The sequence below is a fragment of the Ruditapes philippinarum genome, unplaced genomic scaffold, assembly GCF_026571515.1.
Source record: "Ruditapes philippinarum isolate M1 unplaced genomic scaffold, ASM2657151v2 ctg1393_1_1_1_1, whole genome shotgun sequence".
NCBI lineage: Eukaryota > Metazoa > Mollusca > Bivalvia > Venerida > Veneridae > Ruditapes > Ruditapes philippinarum.
The window spans coordinates 188,169-210,277 of record NW_026864718.1 but is presented as its reverse complement, the minus strand read 5'-3'; the positions used below and the strand labels follow the sequence as shown (position 1 = coordinate 210,277).

General features: G+C 31.4%; 1 protein-coding gene across 1 annotated transcript in view; it reads right to left on the bottom strand.

Annotated features, from left to right (window-relative positions):
• The window catches only part of LOC132726631 (uncharacterized), a 134,826-nt gene that overhangs the window by 56,388 nt on the left and 56,329 nt on the right, over positions 1-22,109 (bottom strand). Inside the window, exons 55-80 of the mRNA XM_060711976.1 lie at positions 21,580-21,756; positions 20,874-21,126; positions 18,745-18,899; positions 18,169-18,339; positions 17,188-17,440; positions 15,833-15,993; positions 15,361-15,495; positions 14,835-15,044; positions 13,119-13,161; positions 12,649-12,806; positions 11,819-11,992; positions 11,125-11,334; positions 10,700-10,742; positions 10,062-10,222; positions 9,437-9,610; positions 7,733-7,942; positions 7,163-7,205; positions 6,662-6,822; positions 6,143-6,319; positions 5,513-5,771; positions 5,063-5,226; positions 4,585-4,740; positions 2,986-3,238; positions 2,506-2,651; positions 2,062-2,229; positions 1,284-1,536 (exon numbers count right to left, since the gene is read on the bottom strand). Coding sequence (XP_060567959.1) covers positions 1,284-1,536; positions 2,062-2,229; positions 2,506-2,651; positions 2,986-3,238; positions 4,585-4,740; positions 5,063-5,226; positions 5,513-5,771; positions 6,143-6,319; positions 6,662-6,822; positions 7,163-7,205; positions 7,733-7,942; positions 9,437-9,610; positions 10,062-10,222; positions 10,700-10,742; positions 11,125-11,334; positions 11,819-11,992; positions 12,649-12,806; positions 13,119-13,161; positions 14,835-15,044; positions 15,361-15,495; positions 15,833-15,993; positions 17,188-17,440; positions 18,169-18,339; positions 18,745-18,899; positions 20,874-21,126; positions 21,580-21,756 — 4,468 coding nt within the window. The remainder of the gene's footprint in view (positions 1-1,283; positions 1,537-2,061; positions 2,230-2,505; positions 2,652-2,985; positions 3,239-4,584; positions 4,741-5,062; positions 5,227-5,512; positions 5,772-6,142; positions 6,320-6,661; positions 6,823-7,162; positions 7,206-7,732; positions 7,943-9,436; positions 9,611-10,061; positions 10,223-10,699; positions 10,743-11,124; positions 11,335-11,818; positions 11,993-12,648; positions 12,807-13,118; positions 13,162-14,834; positions 15,045-15,360; positions 15,496-15,832; positions 15,994-17,187; positions 17,441-18,168; positions 18,340-18,744; positions 18,900-20,873; positions 21,127-21,579; positions 21,757-22,109) is intronic.

The following is a 22,109-nucleotide window of genomic DNA, read 5'->3' as shown; positions in this document are numbered from 1 at the left end:
TGTCACTTAAGCACTACAGTGTTTAGTTGTCCTTTTCAATTTCACACTAAATTCCATTTTCAACTTGTTTGCTTCTTACAATTGTATAGAATTTCTAAAAGTATTGCATGTAATCCGCTGGTTTATTAATTACATGTATAATGTGTACTCCCTAATCGCCTGTCCAAAAATCAGTACAGGTGAAGCAGAATCTATTTTTAGAATAGCGAAGGTTAATTCATATCATAACCTAGAAAAATATGTAAACAAACCACAAGAATCGGAGGTAGAACTGATATTATAACTTCCTTACCATGAAAGACTACATGGCGGTAAAGTGTTGAAAAACTCTCTTCTTACATGCATTTTCAAAAATAGATATTTATACTAACTATTGTACTGAATCTAATATATTAATAACTGCTGAATATTCAGCTAAACCCGCGGTATGAGTCACGAAAATAGTTCTTCTTTTATTAATGCGTGAGTTATCCTAGAGTCACGAAAAACTTTTGATTTGTTAATAATAATGTTTTGTATAATGTAGAAATATTTATTTCCTACTAATAATGTCTTGGAACTCAGAGGTTACACCTTTATTGTAGTATAATTTGCTGTCCTACTTTTTCGACAGCGGTAAATCGTTTCAGCAGTAATTTGCATATTGCGCAATAATACTACGGGACTACAACGTTATTATCAATAATATACGTTCATATTTTAACTTTGATAACTTAATTTGAAATTGAAAAGGCTAAATATGGAAGACATTAAGATATCCAGACAAAGTATGGGAGTTTTGAAGGATCAAATTCATGTACTATTTCTTGGGATGTTAATCGGTTTAGGACACATTGCGCGAGTGTAGCCAACGAAATCCCATGTGTAGATGACTTAGCTCTGAACGCGCCTGAGGGCGCGTCCGTCGCAAAAATAGCAGCGGCAGTTTACATTTCTGTTTTTAATCAATTCTTTATTATGGAAAGAGGTGAAGGAGCTCAGATACTACATGTAAGTGGCTAAGATGACAGACTTTGATACACCTACCATACCTGACCAAGGAATTTTGCCAAGTAAAATGAATTATTTTATGTGAGGAAGCCATTTTTTAAGGTAGTTTTGCCTCTGAGTTGTCATTGTGTGCATAAATTAATTCACAAATAAAAGGGTACTTGAGGTCCTCCTCTTCAAACTATGTATAAGGCTGGTAAAAATGTAATATCACACTAAAAATGTCCATGTTACTTATGAAAGTCTACACAAATACTATGTTTCCTCTTTCATAACATAACAAATATACAAACCTCACTGTGGCGATGCCAGCAAGCGTAACTGTTTGCTGGATTCCAAAGGTCTCTTCCAATAGTGGAATGGTATGATTAAAGTTCTCAATTCCAATATGCAGAGTCATGAAGCAAGAGTCGATTCTCAATTCAAATGAAATAGTTCTTTGGATAAAGTATGCATCCATACAACACTTCAATTCATTGCAGTCATTATTGATGTGACATGAAACACTATTTGGAAGTTCTCCAACAGGTTCAAGAACTGAACACTCTGAAATAATAAATTCTTGCAAAACAGATCTATACATCATTAAGAACAAGGTTTGAGTTGATAAGAATGGTATACTATATACTGCTTGCTCTTTATTTTTAAACACCTGACACAAAATTTAAAGTACTATTCAAAACAACTGTTTTGTTCACAATTTCCATAATGTATGCAATATTCATGGATTTTAAGTAAATTGACAATTACACACAGTCTTTCTAAAGATCAAAAGTAACGTTTGCCGTTGATTTCTTTAAACACCAGATCAACCTTTAAACCCTGTACTTTCATAGGCTAAATATTTCTATTTATAGGTTCAGTGGCCTTGACCCAATTGACCTGAAACTCAACAAAGAGGGGTCGGGTCAAAGGTGGGTACCAATAGATAAAAAGTGCAATGAGAAACATCTATGATGAGTTATATTTTTTAAACCAATAATGCATTGCTTTAATATGCTTATATATTCTGTATATATATATAATAATAGGGAAATTATGCACTTGTATCTGTTAAAGTAATATATTTACCACTAGTCCACTGGCGAGCTTGGAACAGGTCATCAAACCGATCACATTGTACCTCATTGAGGAAGCTTGAGAGTTTTGATTGATGGAGAAACATTGGAATATATTCCGTATCCAATGTACTGTCAATATCAGTACCCATTGATTCAACAAAACGTTCCAAGTCAAACCCTGGAAAATTATAGTTTTCTTTCTTTACAAAAGTTAAAACTTATTACTGAAATTTTAAGAGATATTAAATTTTGTAGTCACTTTGTCATTCTAATATTGGTTAAATAAGTATCTTGTGTATGACTGTAGATAAATTGATCAAACTCAAAAGAAAATTTCGCTTCAGAGAAAAAAAGATTTGATTTGATTTATATTTCAGTTTCCAAAATGAATAGACCATATTGCCTCCCATACAAATCTGGAAAAACTTTCATGAGTTAAATGAACTTAACTCACCAGTATTGTAATTACAAACATGCATGAGAAACATGTAATGATCTAGAATATTTTTATTTGTTGTGCAGGTTGATTCATCATAACAAAGGCTGTAGTCTAAGTTCAGAGCAAACATGGAAGATCCCAACATTCTTGTCAAGATGAAGCTGCAAATAAAAATAAAACAATCCTTATTTATCTAATGTTTCACATACAGTTTCATAGAATTCCTTTTCTTAAAAGTATTGAAAATGCTATACATTTGCTAAAATATAGCATAAAATTTCCAACTTCTTTAGTTTAACAACACATCTTTACTGATGCTAATAGTTCATTTTTAATTAAATAATGCACTGCTTCTTTATGTTTAACATATTAATCAAAATTATTAAAAACAATAATTTCTATAAAAAGAAAATAACTGTGATTTTTGAGAAGTTTTTTTTAATCTTGAATAAGAATAAAAGAAGAAGTTTCAGAATACTTTATTTGTGTTGTTACCTTATTTTCAGTACACCAAACATATCAAATTGGTGCTCTTCTTCAAACATGAAGTTGGTCAGTGAATATTTCCGAGAAAATTTCTCAATGCTGATAGTAAGTTGCATTTCACATGCATCAAAGTTGAAATTTATTTGAAAATTTCTCGTGAACATTTCAGACTCTACACAGACTGCTAATGAACGGCATTCTGAGTCAACTTCACATGAAACCCCTTCTGGTAAAATAGGATTTGGTGCTTCATCAGTACAGTCTAAACGAAATAATAAAAAAAATGAAAAGTATTAAGTACAACTATTTTAAATATAAGCTTTCTTTAAACGTAAAATTCCATGGAACAAAATTTACATCATAAAATCAAAGGGCTGCAAGCTCTGTGGTATTTTCTGATCTTTGCAATCTAAATCATACTGACTATCTGTATGTATTTTCCTGTATAAGTTTATTTTTATATACTATAATTCATCTTACGCAGCGACTGCGTTTAGATTTTTTTCTATAACAGTTTGAGATTGATACATATGGAATTTTGCATGACTAGAGTTGCATCAAAAAATCATTTTTCATTTTTTATGACAGCCACACTTTATCCTTGCATATCGTGGCTACTTCCTTAAAAAAGACACTTCAAAAAAAAAGTTGCCTCGACTAGGATTTGAACATTATGCCTCTCACACCCTAAACGAGCGCACTACCTCTGCACCACGGTGAAGTAATACATATGTAGCTTGAATAAAAACAAATAAATTGTAATTCTAAATTGAGAATTTCCATTTCGTGCTTGTAATCCTTATCAATTTCGAGGTATTTTGTTCACAATAAACCTGTTGTTTAACACTGATGAAAATAATTTAGCGAAAATCTTCTCGCAGAAACAGTCCGGCATGGATATATTCCACTTCTCGACAGTCAGATTTATTTGTGTACTACGCTCTGGAGTATTCGGTAATCGACATAGCTAAAAATAGCATTTTCATTGATTAAGCTTTAGGGAAATCGCCGAACATTTTTCATTGGGTAAAAAAAGATATTCATCCGCGAAATTTGTGATTGTAACCTCATATTTCTATTGACTAATCTAAACTTTTAATGCACTGTAATTCGTTAAATGCCTACATTGAAAATTATTCTTTCTTTTAAATTGCTGGTTTTTAAGCAGTTTTGAGTGAGAACTACTTTGCGTTGTTAGGTCTGTAAGGAAATTTTGTGTTAGACCGTGGATGTTAGCTTTGTATTTACTGATCTTGCGATCAGAAAATACAAAAATATATTGATTACTAAAAACATTAAGTAAATAAATAGTTTGATTATCAGTATTAAAGGAGGGTAAGAACAATACATGTATTTATTTTCTACTTATTTTTTTTACAGTATCCACACAATTTACTTCTTTTTATCATAATTATATTTAACAATAAAGGTATCTATCCAAACACATGCAAAGCTTAAATAATCATATAATAATTTTAAGATTTAGAAAAGTCAGTCCCAGAGAATCTATAATATACATATTAACCATAATTATTTTTTTCATTTATCTAGTTAATCATTTGACTAAAACCGTTATTTACAACTGGAATGCACATGTATATTACAAACCATTTGTCAGGAAGGTTGACTGCACCTGGCAGGAGTCTGTCTGTAAGTATTTCACAACACCTTGACTTTCAAAATAGCTATGTGCTTGACTCTGTGATAGGCTTGTTGCATCACTGTTTAGGCCATTGTCAGATAGCCAAGTGGAGAAACTAAAGTCTTGAAAAATAATTAGAAACATGTCAATAAATTTGATCTACCACACCATTACAACATCTGTAAAAAATTTTACCACAGTAGGAAATAGTTCTCACAAAAAGAATTAGACAGTAAAAAGTCATGTTGACTTAAGAAATCTGCATTAAAGTGCAATACTGAAATAATAAAGTTGAAAATTTTAAAATCTGTGTATTCACATGGAATAAAATCAAAATGATGTCTCTTCATAATAATTACAGGTTTACATTTTGCCAAGACTAGAATATTTTCTATGGTGATTAAAGGCCATTTAGTATAGTGTTACATTTTCTTACACCCTTACCAGGATCATTAAACCCAAGATGTCCCTGGCAGAGGGGCCTCTGTATTCTCTGTTTGTCCATCACTATGAAATCTGTCTCACACTTTACTGTATCAGATAGACATATCTTTATCTGCAAGTCCATCACTACCTCTGCCTCTCCAACAATGTCAAATATTCTGTACCTATATACATGAGTAATATATAAATGATAAATTTGACAACAAAAATTTACAATAAAAACTATATACAATGAGGCACCTGCAATCTGACCAAGCTCTTTCTGGCTTTTTGTCTTCCCAGTTATAGGATTTTGATAAACTCCCTTAAAATAAATAAGGACACTAAATTTTCTGTATGTATTTGAAGCTATACAAATCCATCCTGTAAGAAATCAAATAGATCTATGTGGTTCTTTACATATTTCTCAAGTTTATTACTTAAATCAAATTATTAATTTGTACTTCTTACTTTATTTGTAGAACTCCTTGTAACTCTACTGTTTTCCATTCACTAAGTTCATTTTCAGTAAGTAAGAAAGATGATATGTAGTTTTCTATCTTGAATGTTATCATATATCTGCAGATGTCAATGTCAAAGTAGAACTCGAATGACCTATCCAAACTTGGAGTTTCAGAACAACATTTTATTCCTAGACAAGAATCTAGCAATACACAGTTAGCCCAGCTAGGAATAGTTGGAGAAATGCTTGATAGTAAGTTAGGACAACCTGGAATTAAAATATTTCAAGGCATATGAACAATTTGTGGCAAACATAGTGGCAAGTCTGTAGAAGATTTACATTCGAGACTGAATTCTTTAAACCAAAGTTGTTGTTTTTAGGAAACGAGGGCCAGTAAAAAGAAATGAACATTTCGCTTATAATGATGAACGGTTGGAAATTGTTGATGACTTCAATTATTTGGAAATAACAATGAATTACACTGGTACTTTCGCTTTAAATGTTAAATGTCTAAAAGGCAAAGCACCCAGGGCAATGCAGACATTTAAACATACAAGTAAAGGACCATATCCTCTTTTATTTAAATAAGGATTACAAAAGATTGAAAAGTTAGTAAAATATCAATTTAAACTTATTACCACTAGTTTTCAACTGATTTTCTGATGGTTGGTAAATATTGTCATCATGACTGCACTGCTCTAACAACAAGAGGTCTACCAGACCATATGTTGTTAGGAGTTCTGTTAAAGAAGTATCTGCCAGTGGAACTGCTGAATCCAAGCTATTCTGAACCAGCCAGTTGTCAAATGAAAACCCTGAAATTAAAAATATCAATGTTAAATGATGTATTGAATTTATAATACCAAAAACTGTTACAATTTTAATTTCATTTAATGAATTAATGTCATGCTTCTTGTTCTTGGTTGACATTAAAGTAATAGGTCATGTTCAAAATGTTAAAATCATGCAGCCAAACATAATAGTCTGGTTAGAATTTACATAAGTATAGACTGACTTGACACTACTCCAATGACATAAACTTGTCATTACAACTGCTAGTTTTTCTAGTTACAGACTACTATGACTTATTTTATAATACCATCATGCAAAACTGCTTGAATTAAACTACATTTTGCCATTTTGAATTTTACACTTACCTGGTATTTGAAAACCTGTACCATGGTCACACTGGGTACTGGGTAAAACTGTTTCATCGAGGACTGTTGCACTAAATAGACAAGCTTCTGACTGCTCTAAACATACACTTATAATAGCTGTCATTCGAAATGCTGAATCTTCCATTTCATTTATCGTAAACCTGCAGAAAGAAAGTATGTAGGACTAATTCTCATGACAGAATTTTTATAATTGTTTTATTTATAGTTATTTAAAGGCTATTTATACTACTAAAGTACCAAGTTGAAGAAGATATCAAGGGCCCCTTTGTGTATTATTTCATGCCAGAGTGACAGTCTACAGTTTTGGTGCAGTGTCAAGGTAATATGGCGACTTTCAGACTTTCCAGTTTTTTCTTAGGTGCACTTCCATGCATTATTTCAGGCACAAACTAGCACCTGAGTAGTACCACCTTTGATTTCATCTTTTTCATATTAACAAAGCATGTGATATTAAGAAAAATTTTCATGATAAAATCTTACTGTAAACGTAAAATTCCAAACAGGTACACCTTGTATTCTGTTCCTGTAATTTTACACAGAAAAATATTTATTATGTGAATATTGTTAGAAAATCAAAGAACATTAAATAATTATCACAAAAATTTTAAATATAAACTCAAGTCTAACAAATACATGTATTGTAACTAATTATCAAATTGATTTCTTCTTATAAGAAACTGATCAGTTATAAAACTCGCCATAGTCTTGTCATATCTTTCCTTCTATAGCCTTTCATAATTACTGCTATTTATAAGATTTTATCAAATTCAGAAACACAATTTTACCATACTAACAATCAAATGACCCCATCTTTTTATCAACAGCTTCAATGGTAAAAGATATAACAAGTATCAAGTATGTTTATATACTGCTTGTTTTAAATGACAAATGAGATTGGGATAAGAGAACTGTAATAGTAATAGCATCAACATGAGGACAGATCTATAAATTAAATCTTCATAATTTTCTTTTTTCTGTTTATTTCTGTTTTAAGTTTTGCTATGTGTCATTAACTTCATGTTAAACATAAAAGGCACCTTCAATACCTACCATATTTAAACTCATTTAATGGTACACTTATATACATTTTCTCCAGTCCGATTTCAATCTGATATTGACAAACATCCAGCTCAACTTTTACTTCAAAAGAGCGTTTTAATATAGCAATGTCCACACAGCACTGAAATCCGGTGCAAATGTCTGGTATAGCACAGGATATTGGTGAAGATAATGTGGGCACATCTATATCTGAAGCACACTCTGAAAAGGATTTAATAAGATAATAACCTACAAAGGGCATGGCTGTGATTTACAAGTAAACTACTTAATATTACACAAAATAATTTCTATAAATGTAACTGACTGATTTTGCAGTATCACACTTTTCAAAACCCTATTTCTACTGCGTGACTAATGCAGTAAGGGATATTTTTGCATACAGTTGACTCTCAATAAGTAAAATCGCTTTACTCAAAATTCCGCGTTAGTCGAAGAATTTCTAAAGTCCCGTCAAATTTCCTTCTTTATCTTTGTATTTTAACTCCGCTTAGGTCAAATTTTGACTTACCGAGACTCCTGTTTAGTCGAAAAGAAAATTTGGTCCCGTCAATTAAATCCCAGCATATTTTCATCTCAATTAGTCGAAGTGTGAAAACAGCCGACTGATCAAAGGTCGGCGATATCAAGGTGAGATGTTGTCACTTGTAATTTACATGTTTAATAGTAATTTTTAATTGCCGGTCATCACGTATTATTAACACGTCGTATAAGTGGCTTTACTCCGTTTCAGCAACAGTTAGATATCTAAATTAAAATTTAATTATATTTCTTTAAGAAAGTTGACTCGTGCAAGTCTGACGGGTGTTAGTCAAATAACAGCCTAGGCATTGATGTGTGTTATCAACGTAAATGACATTTGTATAATTAATGTTCCGTCATTTTACATACATTAATTTGTACTTCCGGTTCACGATAGTTACTACTTTCGTTTTCGTCCGATGATCAATCGAATCAAATATAATTGTGTGTTTATGTTTCACCATTAATATACATGTATTAAATTTTAAATGATATATTTTTGTTCATTTATAATTTGTAGTTGTAAGTGATTTACCGTCATTTCAACGGTTAAATATTGCAGCATCGCCACTAACAACAATAACAAACCTACTTATTTACACATTTATTCAGGCACATGTATATACATGTACGAATGTCAACGTAATGGCGGCAGTTCCACGTTACTCGAATTCCGTTTCTCTCGAAGAAAAATGCCCAGTCCCTTGGATTTCGAGTTACCGAGAGTCAACTGTATTTTGATCTCTTTTTGGTGATTAACATGGATTATAAGTGACAGTCCACTTCACAACATATATAATTGTAGTTTTAAATACATTCTTTTTTTTAAATTTTCATGAAAATAAGCATGAACTGTAGTCATGCTGCTTTAGGACACAACAAAACTGATCAAGTCATAAGGCAACAAACACTCAAGTTTTTACTTGTGATTTAAAACTGCCAAGATGTTTTCCTTGTCAGTATTTTAGGCATGTTCAGACACACCAACATTACCAACAACCATTTGCAATCATATGATCAAGTAAGTGTATAAATCATAAATCTAACATATCTGTTAAATAAGATGCAATTTAAACAATTATAGTCATAATGTAGGTACATAAACTGTAATAAGAAACCATGAAGATCAATCTTAATTCCTAAGAAATTGCCAAACAAGCCATCAAATTAACTTACCAGAGTTCCAACCATCTATTGCTGGATAATATGGCTCTACTAAACGATTACAGGACTCTGCTTTCAAAAACCCCTGGAGGCCAGTTTCTCTCATCAGTTTATTAAGAATATCTACTGGTATATCATTAACATCATCAATGTCCTGAGCTTGAAGCCATGTTTCAAATGAAAAGTCTGTAACAAAAAAAAAGACATGTCATAAATTAAGTCATCAAGATATCATACAACAAATGGCTACCCCCCAAAAATACCTGATTTAAAGTTTGATGAATTAAAAATGATAAATTTTGTGTTAAATTCAGAAAAATTAGAGAAAAGATACTGGCTTTCTTCATTCTTTGCAAAGAAGTTTACTCATTCCTAAATGCATAATCACTATGTAATAATCATCGCTTACATAAAACCACAAGTTATCAATTATTCACATGTTATCAAGTTTAAACAAGGATATAATCTAAATTACGGATATCAGAATATCTTAACAAAGAAAATTTCATAAGAATGGAGTGTGAGAAATTCTATCAAAATATATAAAGGGAACATCATTCAGTTTATCTTCAATAAGTTTAATGTAAAACTTTTAATTACAATTTAGTAATTCTATCCTACTGAATATAAGACTTACTGGGTATTAAGAAATCTGAATCCAATTTGCACAATGGTTTAGTGAATGTTACATTTTTGAACAGATCCATCTCAAAAACACAAGTTTCTGAACTGTGACAAACACTAATACTGAAGTCTATCCCATACTGCCTTGTGTCTTCAAAATTCCTTACAAGATATCTGAAAATAGCGTATGAAAAAGTGGTGGGTTCAACCTGTACAAAAGTGACACCATTGCTAAAGATTGGTTATATTAAGCCTAAATCTTGGCATAATAGGGAGAGTATCTGATTAGTAATCCAGGAGTTCCTGGTTTGATCATTGGGCGAGGCAAAAGTTTCACTATGACAACTGGTTTTGAACATGGAGTCTATTCAGGTCACCAATTAATACAGAATCATGTGGGTTAGTAGTCGGTGACTTGTAGAGAAATTGGTATTTACTGGTTAGTTATCCCGGGAAACATAATTGGTGGATCAACCACCTAGATATTGACCAAAAATATGTTAAAATCAGTGTTAACCGAGAAAAAACCCAAATAATTAAAGTCTGAACTATTATAAAATTGAATAAAGAAATAATATCACAATATTATATTAAGTTTGTAAGACATAAACAGTAATTGTAGTGAGATATATTATACAACTATATACTTGCCTGATTTTTAGAAGTCCTTTCAAAGTTATAGTTTGTTGAGTTCCTGTATTGAAAATATAAATATAAATTATCTGAGACTGATAGTAGAAAATTATGTTCTCCATCAGAAGTCAGAAACTTTTTGTCAGACTGGTCACTGGTGTAGATTAATAAGGAATGAATGAAATCATCAAAGTCTATATCAAGTTATAATTTTACCATCCTTTCCATGTCAAAGAATAAATTTCCTTTTGTAAAAAAAGATTGAATTTTTAATGATTGAAATTTATTAAATATGATACCTGATTTTTGCTTCAACTTATTTTCCAAAACAAATGTTTATAAGTCATTACTTTCTGTATTTATCAATGGATTGATATCTTAGGTTTTTTGGTGAGTAATATATGTTTCAAATTGAAACTAATATCTCTTTTTTCAATACATACCCCATTCATAATCACCAAGGGATATATTCATTTTAAGATTCTCTATACTGGCCAATAGCCTGTTATTACAGGCATCTAGATCAAGAGCCAGTTTAAAGTTCTTATGTAGAACACCCACAGTCATACAGCATTCTATGGCAGTACAATAGTTTGGTATATAACATTTCAATTCTCTTGGAAGGTCTTCTAACTTGACATCTAGAGAGCAATCTGAAACAAAATGGAACATTTTTTAAATATTTTTTAGAAGTTCATATGCTGCGAAGGTGTTTAATAGCAGCTTTTTTAAATGAAAATTTCTTTGAATTTTGTATAATAATCATAAGACTTAGAAAGAGCTGATTTAATGATGCATACATACTTAACTGACATACCAAAATAAGTTAAATAATCTGGCATCAAAAATGCTTACAATACATTCTAAAAGATAATTCTAATATATCAGATCATTGGTATAAAATATTTTCAGATCCTACAGCTAAAAAATACATGGAAGATAAGACAAAAAATTTAAACGAGAACTATTTAGAACTTAATTCTGGAAAACATGTTACTCATAATCATAAGCACAAATTTTTCCTTACTGCAAAACATGGAATATAATAAGATGCCATGTATGGTTAGTTAATAGTTTCCATATACATGTACATGTAAATTTCCAATTCTTATTAAAACTTAAAAAGCTATAAATAACCTTGAGTCCATCCTTTCATACTTCTGCTAAAGGGATCATCTGAATGACTACAGGAGTCTTCCATTAAGTATGGACCTAGTCCTAGTGTATCTATAAGTTCTGCTAGCTGTTTATCAGATAAAACATCAGTCTGTGCTAAACCTTTATTATCTAACCACTCTTCCAACTGGAAACCTGAAATATTGAAACCTTAATCTTGTTTACTTAATATATTAAATCTAAATAATAAAATTCTAACCTCTGATCTTAATTCTTGAAAGTTTGAAATCTCCCCTCTTGTAACTAGTAATCTTTGTTGCAAGAAGTCTATTTAAAGTGGTATAAAAATCACTGTAATAAATCAGAGAAAAACAATCCAACTAGTTTGTTCTTTACAGGCCTTCAACCACTAGTAACAAAGCAGGTAATGTAACCATCAGCAGTTTGGTCTTATTTAAAATACCCCCATCAAAAAAAGCGGGAAATAATATTTTTAATAATTATTTGATAATTTTAGACAGTTAAACTTTTTATTTTTTCATTTCAATTTTTGTCCAGCATTTAGATAAAGAAGTAAAGTAAAGACACCTTATATTCTAAGTTTCCATTTCAACATTATTTTATATTTAGTTTTACCCTTGGTCAGAAGGCAACAATCATTAACTTCTTATCTACTCTGTTTATGGGAGCTGATAATATGGTGACTTATATTATATAAAATCCTCTATCTTCAAGGTAATTAGCAGCATTCTCAATAGAACTCAAGCGAGGGATGGGACCTCCTAATAAAAAAGCAAGTGACCAACTGACCACTGCTACCCATTTTAAATGTTTTATATTTTTAATAATACCTTGTGTCTCAAAATCCAAGTTCAGATCACACACAGGTTTCTCCATATTGAAATTGTCCAATAAAACAACAGTTTCATCACATGGTTGTTCAAAACACTTATTGATCTCGGCTGAAACCTGCATATACTGGGTATCTGTTGAGTCAGTGATCAAGTACCTAAAAAAATACACAGTTAAAATGTTTCATTTCCAAATTTGCCTCAACATTGCATCATTTGGACATGTTTTTACAACTGCATAACAAAAAAAAAAAACACTGCAAAAATTTTTCATTAACAATAAATATATCTGACAATTTCTCAAATCAAGTTAACAGCAAAGTATCAGCACTAGCTTGCAAGTGAATGATCTTTTTATATTTTTATACACATCAAATTACAAAGTCATTGTCAAATGGTGCAAAGATTTTGTAAAAATCTATTCATCACATAAGTTATTAAAAAAAATTAAGAAGAACAACAACACTTACTTCATGTTTAATATTCCCTTCAAATCAACTTGCTTTTGTTTACCTGTATAAATCAATTAATGAATTAATAATTTTTAGTAGAAGAACTAACTAAAATTATTTATACAATAAAACCTTTAATATAATATACAACTTTTCATACATGAACTGTTTTTATTCCACTAGTAGCACCAATGAAGTCATCAACATATGGATTCAAAAATGCTAAGTTTCTGACAAACATGTCTGCTACTGTCAAATGAAAACAATGGATATCTAATTATAAGTATTTTGTAACTAAGTGTTACTTCATAAAAACTGCATGCAGATTTATATTTTTTGCCTTAACTTATTTTCTTGAAATATATTAGAAAACTAGAAATGTGTCATCATGCCACGGATGCCCCCGCATGCAGCCAAAATTTCAGATGGTGCATTAATTATTATTTTCATTTTAAGTTCAAAGCCCTTAAAACTTTTCAATGTTAACACAAACCATTTTCATACAATGTTCAAGGCACTGAAATTATTCAGTCTTAACCTTTCAAAAATAATGGCTAAAAGTATGAGTGCTGAAACTGAAAGTTCAAAATTTTTCCAACATTCAGGAAGATAAGTTTGTCTAAAATCATTGAACCACAACCAAATTCAAACTTAAACTGCTTATTCCTAAGATGTATCTATATTATTTTCAAAGTGAAAGGGACATAACTCTGCAAAAAAATCATCAAACCATGACCAAATTCCAACCTGACCTGCCCATTCCTTTGACATATCCATATGTCAAATTTAAGTTGAATATGTAACACTGTTGGGTAGATAATGAACAGAAACTGTAAATTTCATATTATTTTCAAAGTGAAAGGGGCATTACTCTGCCAAAAATCATTGAACCAAGACCAAATTCGAACTTGGCCTGGGCATTCCAAAAACATATCCATATGTCAAGTTTGAGTTGAATGTGTTGTACCATTGGGGAGATAATAAACGGAAACTGAAAATTTCATATTACTTTCAAAGTAAAAGGGGCATAACTCTGCCAAAAATCATCGAACCATGACCAAATTCGAACTTGACCTGTATTTTCTCATGACATATCCATATGTCAAGTTTGAGTTGAATGTGTAGTACCGTTGGGGAGATAATGAACGGAAACTGAAAATTTCATATTATTTTCAAAGTAAAAGGGGCATAACTCTGCCAAAAATCATCGAACCATGACCAAATTCGAACTTGACCTGTATTTTCTCATGACATATCCATATGTCAAGTTTGAGTTGAATGTGTTGTACCGTTGGGGAGATAATGAACGGAAACTGAAAATTTCATATTATTTTTCAAAGTAAAAGGGGCATAACTCTGCCAAAAATCATCGAACCATAACCAAATTCGAACTTGACCTTTTTTTTCTCATGACATATCCATATGTCAAGTTTGAGTTGAATGTGTTGTACCCTTGGGGAGATAATGAACGGAAACTGAAATTTCATATTATTTTCAAAGTAAAAGGGGCATAACTCTGCCAAAAATCATCGAACCATGACCAAATTCGAACTTGACCTGTATTTTGTCATGACATATCCATATGTCAAATTTGAGTTGAATGTGTGCAACCGTTCTTAAGATAATGAACGGAAACTGATGATGACGGAATGACAGAAGGACGGAAGGAAGGAACAGGGTAACACTATATGCCCCGGCCATTACATGGCGGGGGCATAATTACAGTTGGCTTACCATATGGGTATTCCACCAGTGGTTGGTTATGCCCTAAGTTGTCAATACCAACGGATAAATTATTGTTACAAACATCAATATCAATATAGAAGGCAACAGTTCTGTCAAGCTCAGGAACATTCAGACAACATTCAAAACTAGAGCAATGTTCAGAAAGATGGCAACTTATTCCGGCAGGTAAACTTGGTAAAGTTGGCTCATCCTGACAATCTGAAAGACAAGAGATAGATAAAGTGCTACTAAGTCTAATCTATGGTGTTTGTTTTTAAATTTCTTATAGTGCTTTTTAATCTTCATTACATTTTTCTTTCACACCATCACAAATAAACTCTCAAAGTGCTATCAATTTGGTTTCTGACTTTCTTTGGAAAGAAAACTGCTAATATCGAGGTTAAATTCATTATTTATAATTATTCAAGAATGATTTTTTAACAATTATTTTCATATTAAATAACATTAAAATTGTGTTCAGCACATGAAATCATTTCATTTTCATAAAGATTAGGAAGTGTTGAAAAAAATCTACCAGACGTCCATCCTGTTCCAGTAACCACACATTGTGTTGAACGTAGTAAAGCTTTAATACCAGCATCTTCTTGTAATTTAGATATATATTGGTTCACTTCTGTATTTTCTTCCATCCATTTACTCTTGGAAAAGCCTACAAAAAAAATAGGAGAAAATTAGGTTTTTCTAAGATAAATTTTAAAATTTATAATTTTCATTTTAAAGACTGTATTAAATAGAGGATATTTGTTTGTTTTGCATGTAAGATTGAAATTGATTTCACTGAGTTAACACCAGATGCAGTGAAAATAGAATAGCTGGTGTTCAAGAATGAAATATATTTCAATCTTATATGTAAAACAAATAAATTTTCTTTTTATTATTTCATGCTTTTTAAGTGATTTTCAGTATTTTTATACTCCTTTTGCATGAAAAAACTTTTGTGACTATAAAAAAGAGTTTTTTTAATTTTTTAAAGTATATATACTAACCAGGTATTTGATAATCTCCATTAAATTCACATGCTTTTTGAGGCAGCACAGCCTCATTCAGCACTGTAGTCTCTAATACACAGGTGGACGAATCAAAACACACCGACATCTTTACTGACAGTACATACTTCTTCACAGATTTCAAATCTTCAATATAGTACCTGCAGCAAACATCACAAAATATAAACATTTCTAAAATTAAGTTAATCACTACAAGATATTTTTGGAGTTTAGCTTTTCTTTTTAATATAATTCAATCAAGAATAATATAACACCAAAGGATGCCATTGTGGTCACATTTTGTATATCTGGATTTTTGAACACATGTTTCGGTCAAACCTCATTAGATGATCCACCTAACCAGCTTTCCTGGGTAACTAACCAGTAATTACCAACATCTCTTCAAGTGACCACTAGGCTCCAATTTTCAGTGACAGACAATAACCATTAGACTTGATGTTAGTGATACGTTGTCACATACAGATTTTGCCCTGTCCGAAGACAGAACCAGAGACTCTTGGATTACTAACCTGATGCTCTACCATTTGATCTAATTGGGTTGACTCATGGTCAGTAAAGCTAATAACATATAACCTTTATATGAGCAGAAGTTTAAAGGAATTTTATTTAGTGACTATTGACACAAAACACCTGAAACTTCATACAAAAGTACAGGTCTGTGTAAGTTACAAACATTACCAAATATTAGTTTATACAAATTTATTTTAGTTTGATTGTGTTGGAGGCTATAAGCTTATTGAAACACTCTCGAATTCGTTCCTGGAACCAACCAGTACTAAGCATTGAATGTAAAGTTTCTTGCTCAAGGAAACAACTGCTTGCCCCTGACAGGGTTTGAATCCATGCGGTCAGCAATCCTAATAGATTACTAATCCGACGCGTTAACTACTCAGCCTTGCAGCCACTTCAAATATTAAGAATCAGTCAATAAAAATTAATGAGTGTCGATAAAAGAAACAACTGTGATAGAAAGAGGAAAGTACACACTATTAACTATTACCCACACAACACTTAAAACAAAGATCAAATCATCCATTATCCTATACACACAAATAGAGTACACAATTTTTGCATGTTTCAAAGTATGCTCAGTGCAGTTTCTTTAGTAAGTACATAAAACTGTTGATTATCAATAAACATGATTAAGAGCTGATTAAATGTGCCTCTTATACAAAACATTGCATATATCTTTATAGTGACAATCAGTATTGCATACATATCCAATAATGACTCTTGTCATATTAGCTGCAAATACTGGTGTATAATTCTTGCTATATTCAATAACTTTCTTTCAAAATACTGGGAAATTTCTCTAACTTTAATTGTATACTTACTGAATTTTGAAAACTCCAACAGAACTGAAAGTCTTCCACTCATTAAAGGTGTAGTCCACAAGTGATACATGAGAGGTTAACTTTCCAATAGAGATTACCAAGCTGTACTTGCAGGCATCTAAATCAACACTCATATTCACCGAGCGCCTGATGAGGGGAACATCAACACAACAGGTGAGTGCAGTACATTTTGATGGTATTTTACAAGTCATTGTATCCGGTATCTGCGTTTTAAACTGAAAACCTTCACATTCTGGAGATAGAACAATATTATATCAAATAATAGGCACTTTTAGCTGTACAGAAAAAGTGTAATTAGCAACAATATAAAATACATGCTGATTTAAAGTATATCATAAAATTTGAAAACTCAATGTTGAGTAATAATAGGAATGACTTTGAAAATATTTGGATTCAAATCCTGTTGAAGATTTAGAACTGTTATAAGTTGGTATCCGGCTATCTACATGAACATGTAACTCAAAGAAGATGTTTTAAGGGTACCTATTTGTTTAAAGGAACTCCACTGAGGTTGAAAATTTTTAATTTGATTTTCTTACATAGATCAGCTAGGGTACTTATAACAGAAAGATATTCAAAAGATCATTAAGAAATATACTCACAAATAAATTAAAATATCATGTTTGTCTATACTTAGCATGATTTGAGTGTTACATTTTTCATGACTTAGATTATAGTAATTGTTCTGCAAAAACGGAGTGAGCAACTGATCTAAAATTTGCACACAAGATATTGGTCAAGACCTATATCAAATGGAACATTAAACTAAAAAAGTATTTCCAGTGCCGTCATGTCAAAAAACCTCAGTGGAGTCCCTTTAAACTATAATTCATGGACAGAACTAAAATTGGAGACTCTTTCAATAAAAAAGCTATATTGTAGTGATATGTTACTTACATGGTTTTTTTGTAATTAAAATGCAACAAAAGAATAACAAAATTAAAATAGGTAAGATTTTACCACTTATGGTGTTCTCTGTATATTGGGAGATATAGGTACAATCATTTCCATCAAGAAATGAAAGCACATCCAGTTTTTCTAACAGCTTGTCTGCTAATTTTTCTGGCAGCTGCTGATTTATGTCTCCCAGACTGTATCCTTGACTCTCTAGGTATTGAGTTAAACTGAAATCTAAATAAATAAGTTTCCATTAGAAATAAAAAATCCAAGTGTTCCTTAAATTCAAAACTTGTACTTGTGAAAATTGAAATCCAGGTGTGCATGTGATATTGTGAAGACTTCATTATAAGAAGTACACATGTAATAGTTTTTGTTCTGCATCTAAAATGAAATAAATCAAATAAATGTTTTAGAAAAAACTATAAACATCCATCTTTATTCTGACATAAACCATTTACAACTTTTTTAACACTGATCATAATATTAGTACAACTTCAATAATAAAAGCTATATTTGCTTTTTGAAACAATTCTGGAAACAACAATTACAATAAGCCTTGCTTTCTGAAATAAAGCATTACTAAGTCTGTCAACTTTGTCAAAACTGTAGTTAAACTGTGTTGTACTATTAAATTACCATCAATATTTTCATTCTGCTGACATCCAAGTTTTGGTAATCGAGCATCCTTTAGCAAATCAACTTCCTCGTCACAAGTTGCTGATTTCATACAAATACTGATTCGTAAGTTTACAATGTACACGTTTTCTGTCTCTAAATCAACTACAGACCCACTGAAATGTATGAAACATGAATTTATTGAAGGAACTCCAATAATTAAGGTCAAAAACCTAAAAGCATAAAATTTGAATTCCTTACATCGATCAACTAGGGCACTTTTAACAGGAAGATGTGAAAAAGACATTTTAAGAAATAAACTCGGAATAAATTGAAAATCATATTTTTGTGCTATTTAAGCCTGATTTGATTGATAGATTTTCTTTTGACCGGGTGGTCAAGGATAACCTACGAAAGTGCAAGCACTTATATCCAGTAGAGTCCTTACCTCACCAGACTCTAGAGACAGTTATGAGATACAAGTGAGTCCCGGAACCAGTCCCTAGCTCTTATTGAAAAGACCCCTTGGTTCTTTTACATGCCCTGTGTATAGCACTGATACATGCGAGGTAATCTGGGTTTCTAATACCAGTAAACCTCTAGGTAGGTGGGAAACACTGAAAGTGTCTCTGAAAAATCCCAAGGGTGTTATCCAGGATCGAACATGGAACCTCAGGAGTGACAGTCAGTGGTCTAACCAACTGAGCTATCGCGCCATTTGAGTAGAAAAGCAACCCTTTTTAATTTGGGGTTATTTTTTAAAACTGAGCAAGCGACTTATCTGAAATTTTGCATACAAGTTATAATTCTAGACCTACATCAAATAGAACATTAATCTCAAAAAATATTTCCAGTCCCATCATGTCAAAAAACCTCAGTAGAGTCCCTTTAAACTAGAGTACAAATACAGTGGAGCCTTGCTAATCCGAACCCTTCTAATCCGGAATCCTTTCTAATCCGAACGAAGTGGCCGGTCCCGATTTTATTCGTTCTATTTTCAATAGTAAAAAACCTTTCGGATCCGGAACCTGTCTACTCCGAATTCCGGACGATTTTTTAAATTTTTGTTCTTATTTTACTATAAAATTTACCTCTCGGATCCGAACAGATTTTGCCAAATGTCACACCTTCATTCAAAATAACAAATAATCGCACATCTTGCAGGTGTAAACATACACCAAACTGATAAGTGTTATTTCGCTTGATTAATGGGTGAAACGTATGATCTGTGAAGGTGTGAAAATTACACTTATATTGCCTTGATATCTTCTATAATTGCTTAATTGATTGTTTTTCGTCAGCTTCTATAAATATTTTGATATAATTCAAAAGAAATATCTTTTAATCCTTTGTAATGGATTCAATGATACGTGATTAAGTAATGAAAATTAATGGAAACTGTCAGTGAATTCGGATAGTCGCTGATTCGGATATGAGTAAACAACAATTGACAAATGCTGGTACGAATATTCAATCATGTCTCGGCCTCCTGTTTAACATCGTAGGTTAACTTACGCTTGAGGACATAATATTTTTGCTTATTTATTTATTTTTATTTCTTTATTTTTGTATTCACATGTATTAAAATGAACGATAAAAGACTGCAAAAATAAAATATCTAAATTGCAATTTCAAATGCATTCCCGTTTTCTTTCCTTAAACTATTTTGCAAATAACATGAAAAAACATGTAAAAAAAACCTTCTAATTCGGAAACCTTTCTAATCCGGAAACCTTTCTTATCCGAACTTTTCTTCTGGTCCGGACGAGTTCGGATTAGACAGGTTCCACTGTATATCATAAAATACACAGCTAAGACCCACCTGATACAATAGACATATGATACCAAACTTTACAATTTTTTGGAATCGAAACTTCACTTTTACAATGCATGACATCTAATTGTTTAAATGAATATCCAGGCATATATTTTGACTGAAGAAGAAAGCTATTCCACTGAGATAAAGTTAAATTTAAGGCCTTACCTCAAAAAAGCATAGGACATGATATGTATTGTGTCCATAAATTAAATTATTCTGGGACTAGTTGAAAGTCTGAATAATTTTCATTGTTAAAAATGCTATTTAAAAATAAAAAATCTACATCTCTTTTGATCATTATGAGATAATTACTGTAGAAACATTATAATACCTGATTTTAATGGCTCCAAATAAAGAGAATTCTTCCTCTGATCCCCAGTTGTAATTGAGCAAGGACACTCGTAAACGAAACTTCTCTATTCCAATTGTTACAGTTTGTGTGCATTCATCAATATGTGCATACAGACTAAACGATCTCTTCACAAAGTCGACATCTACACAGCAGTTAAAACTTTTACAAGATTCAGAAATGTAGCAAGTCATGAAATCTGGTATGGTGCCCAAATCAAGCAGCTGAGTACAGTCTAAATAAAGAAATTGTTATCTTTTAAGTAACATTATGATAAATGGTAAAGTGAAATGCTGTAAAAAAGGAGTATATTCTGTGTAAGGAATAGCAAAAAGATTGTTCATAATAGCAATAATTATTGTTCTTAAGATTGAGCCTATTAAATATCATGTTTTGTGACATTTTGAAGTTATCTTGTTATCAAAGTACTAAAACTGAATTAGAACCTCCAGTACACAGTCTGTCCTGTATACACCATATCCCAACAGCCCTACCATTTAGCTGGTTATATGCGTAAATCCTTATTGTAAAGTTTACCATACTACATCAGTGGTCATTGCAGAACTTATGTAAAACTTTTCCTTCAACAATATAATTCATAATCAAACTATAATCTTTAGCATTACTTTGTCTTTCTTGCACAATGTGATAGGTTAATTTCATTTTCATAAATTTGTTTCATGCTTACCTGAAGCTACCCCTTCTGTTGCATCAACATAAGGAGCGAGCGCCTTGTCACACTGCTCTTCCTGTAAATAAGGGGCTATTCCAAGTTCACGAAACAACACCTCAATCATATAATCCTTCAATGTGTCTCCATCAAGCTCAAAATTGAAGTCATTTAACCAGTTTGGAAGCTCAAACCCTAAAATTAAAATTTTAATAAAGTGGCCAAACTTTGCCAATAAAACCACCAAGAAACAAATTCATCAAAAATTTAAACTTAGAAATTCAGCCTTTTATATATACTTGCTATTCTGTTTACTTTGAAAATCCTATAATGATTATATTTAAAGCAGAAGTTTACTTTTAAAAGTAGTTTCAATTCAACTTTATGTTTAATTAAATATCAAATCACAACAAAACAAAATGAAAACATTAATGTTGTTCTATATTCAGGGCATTTATATCTACAGGCGGAAAGACACAACTGACAATTTGAATTTCATAAAAGAAAAATTTCTTTAGTATTTTGATTCTTGAAATGTTTAAATATTA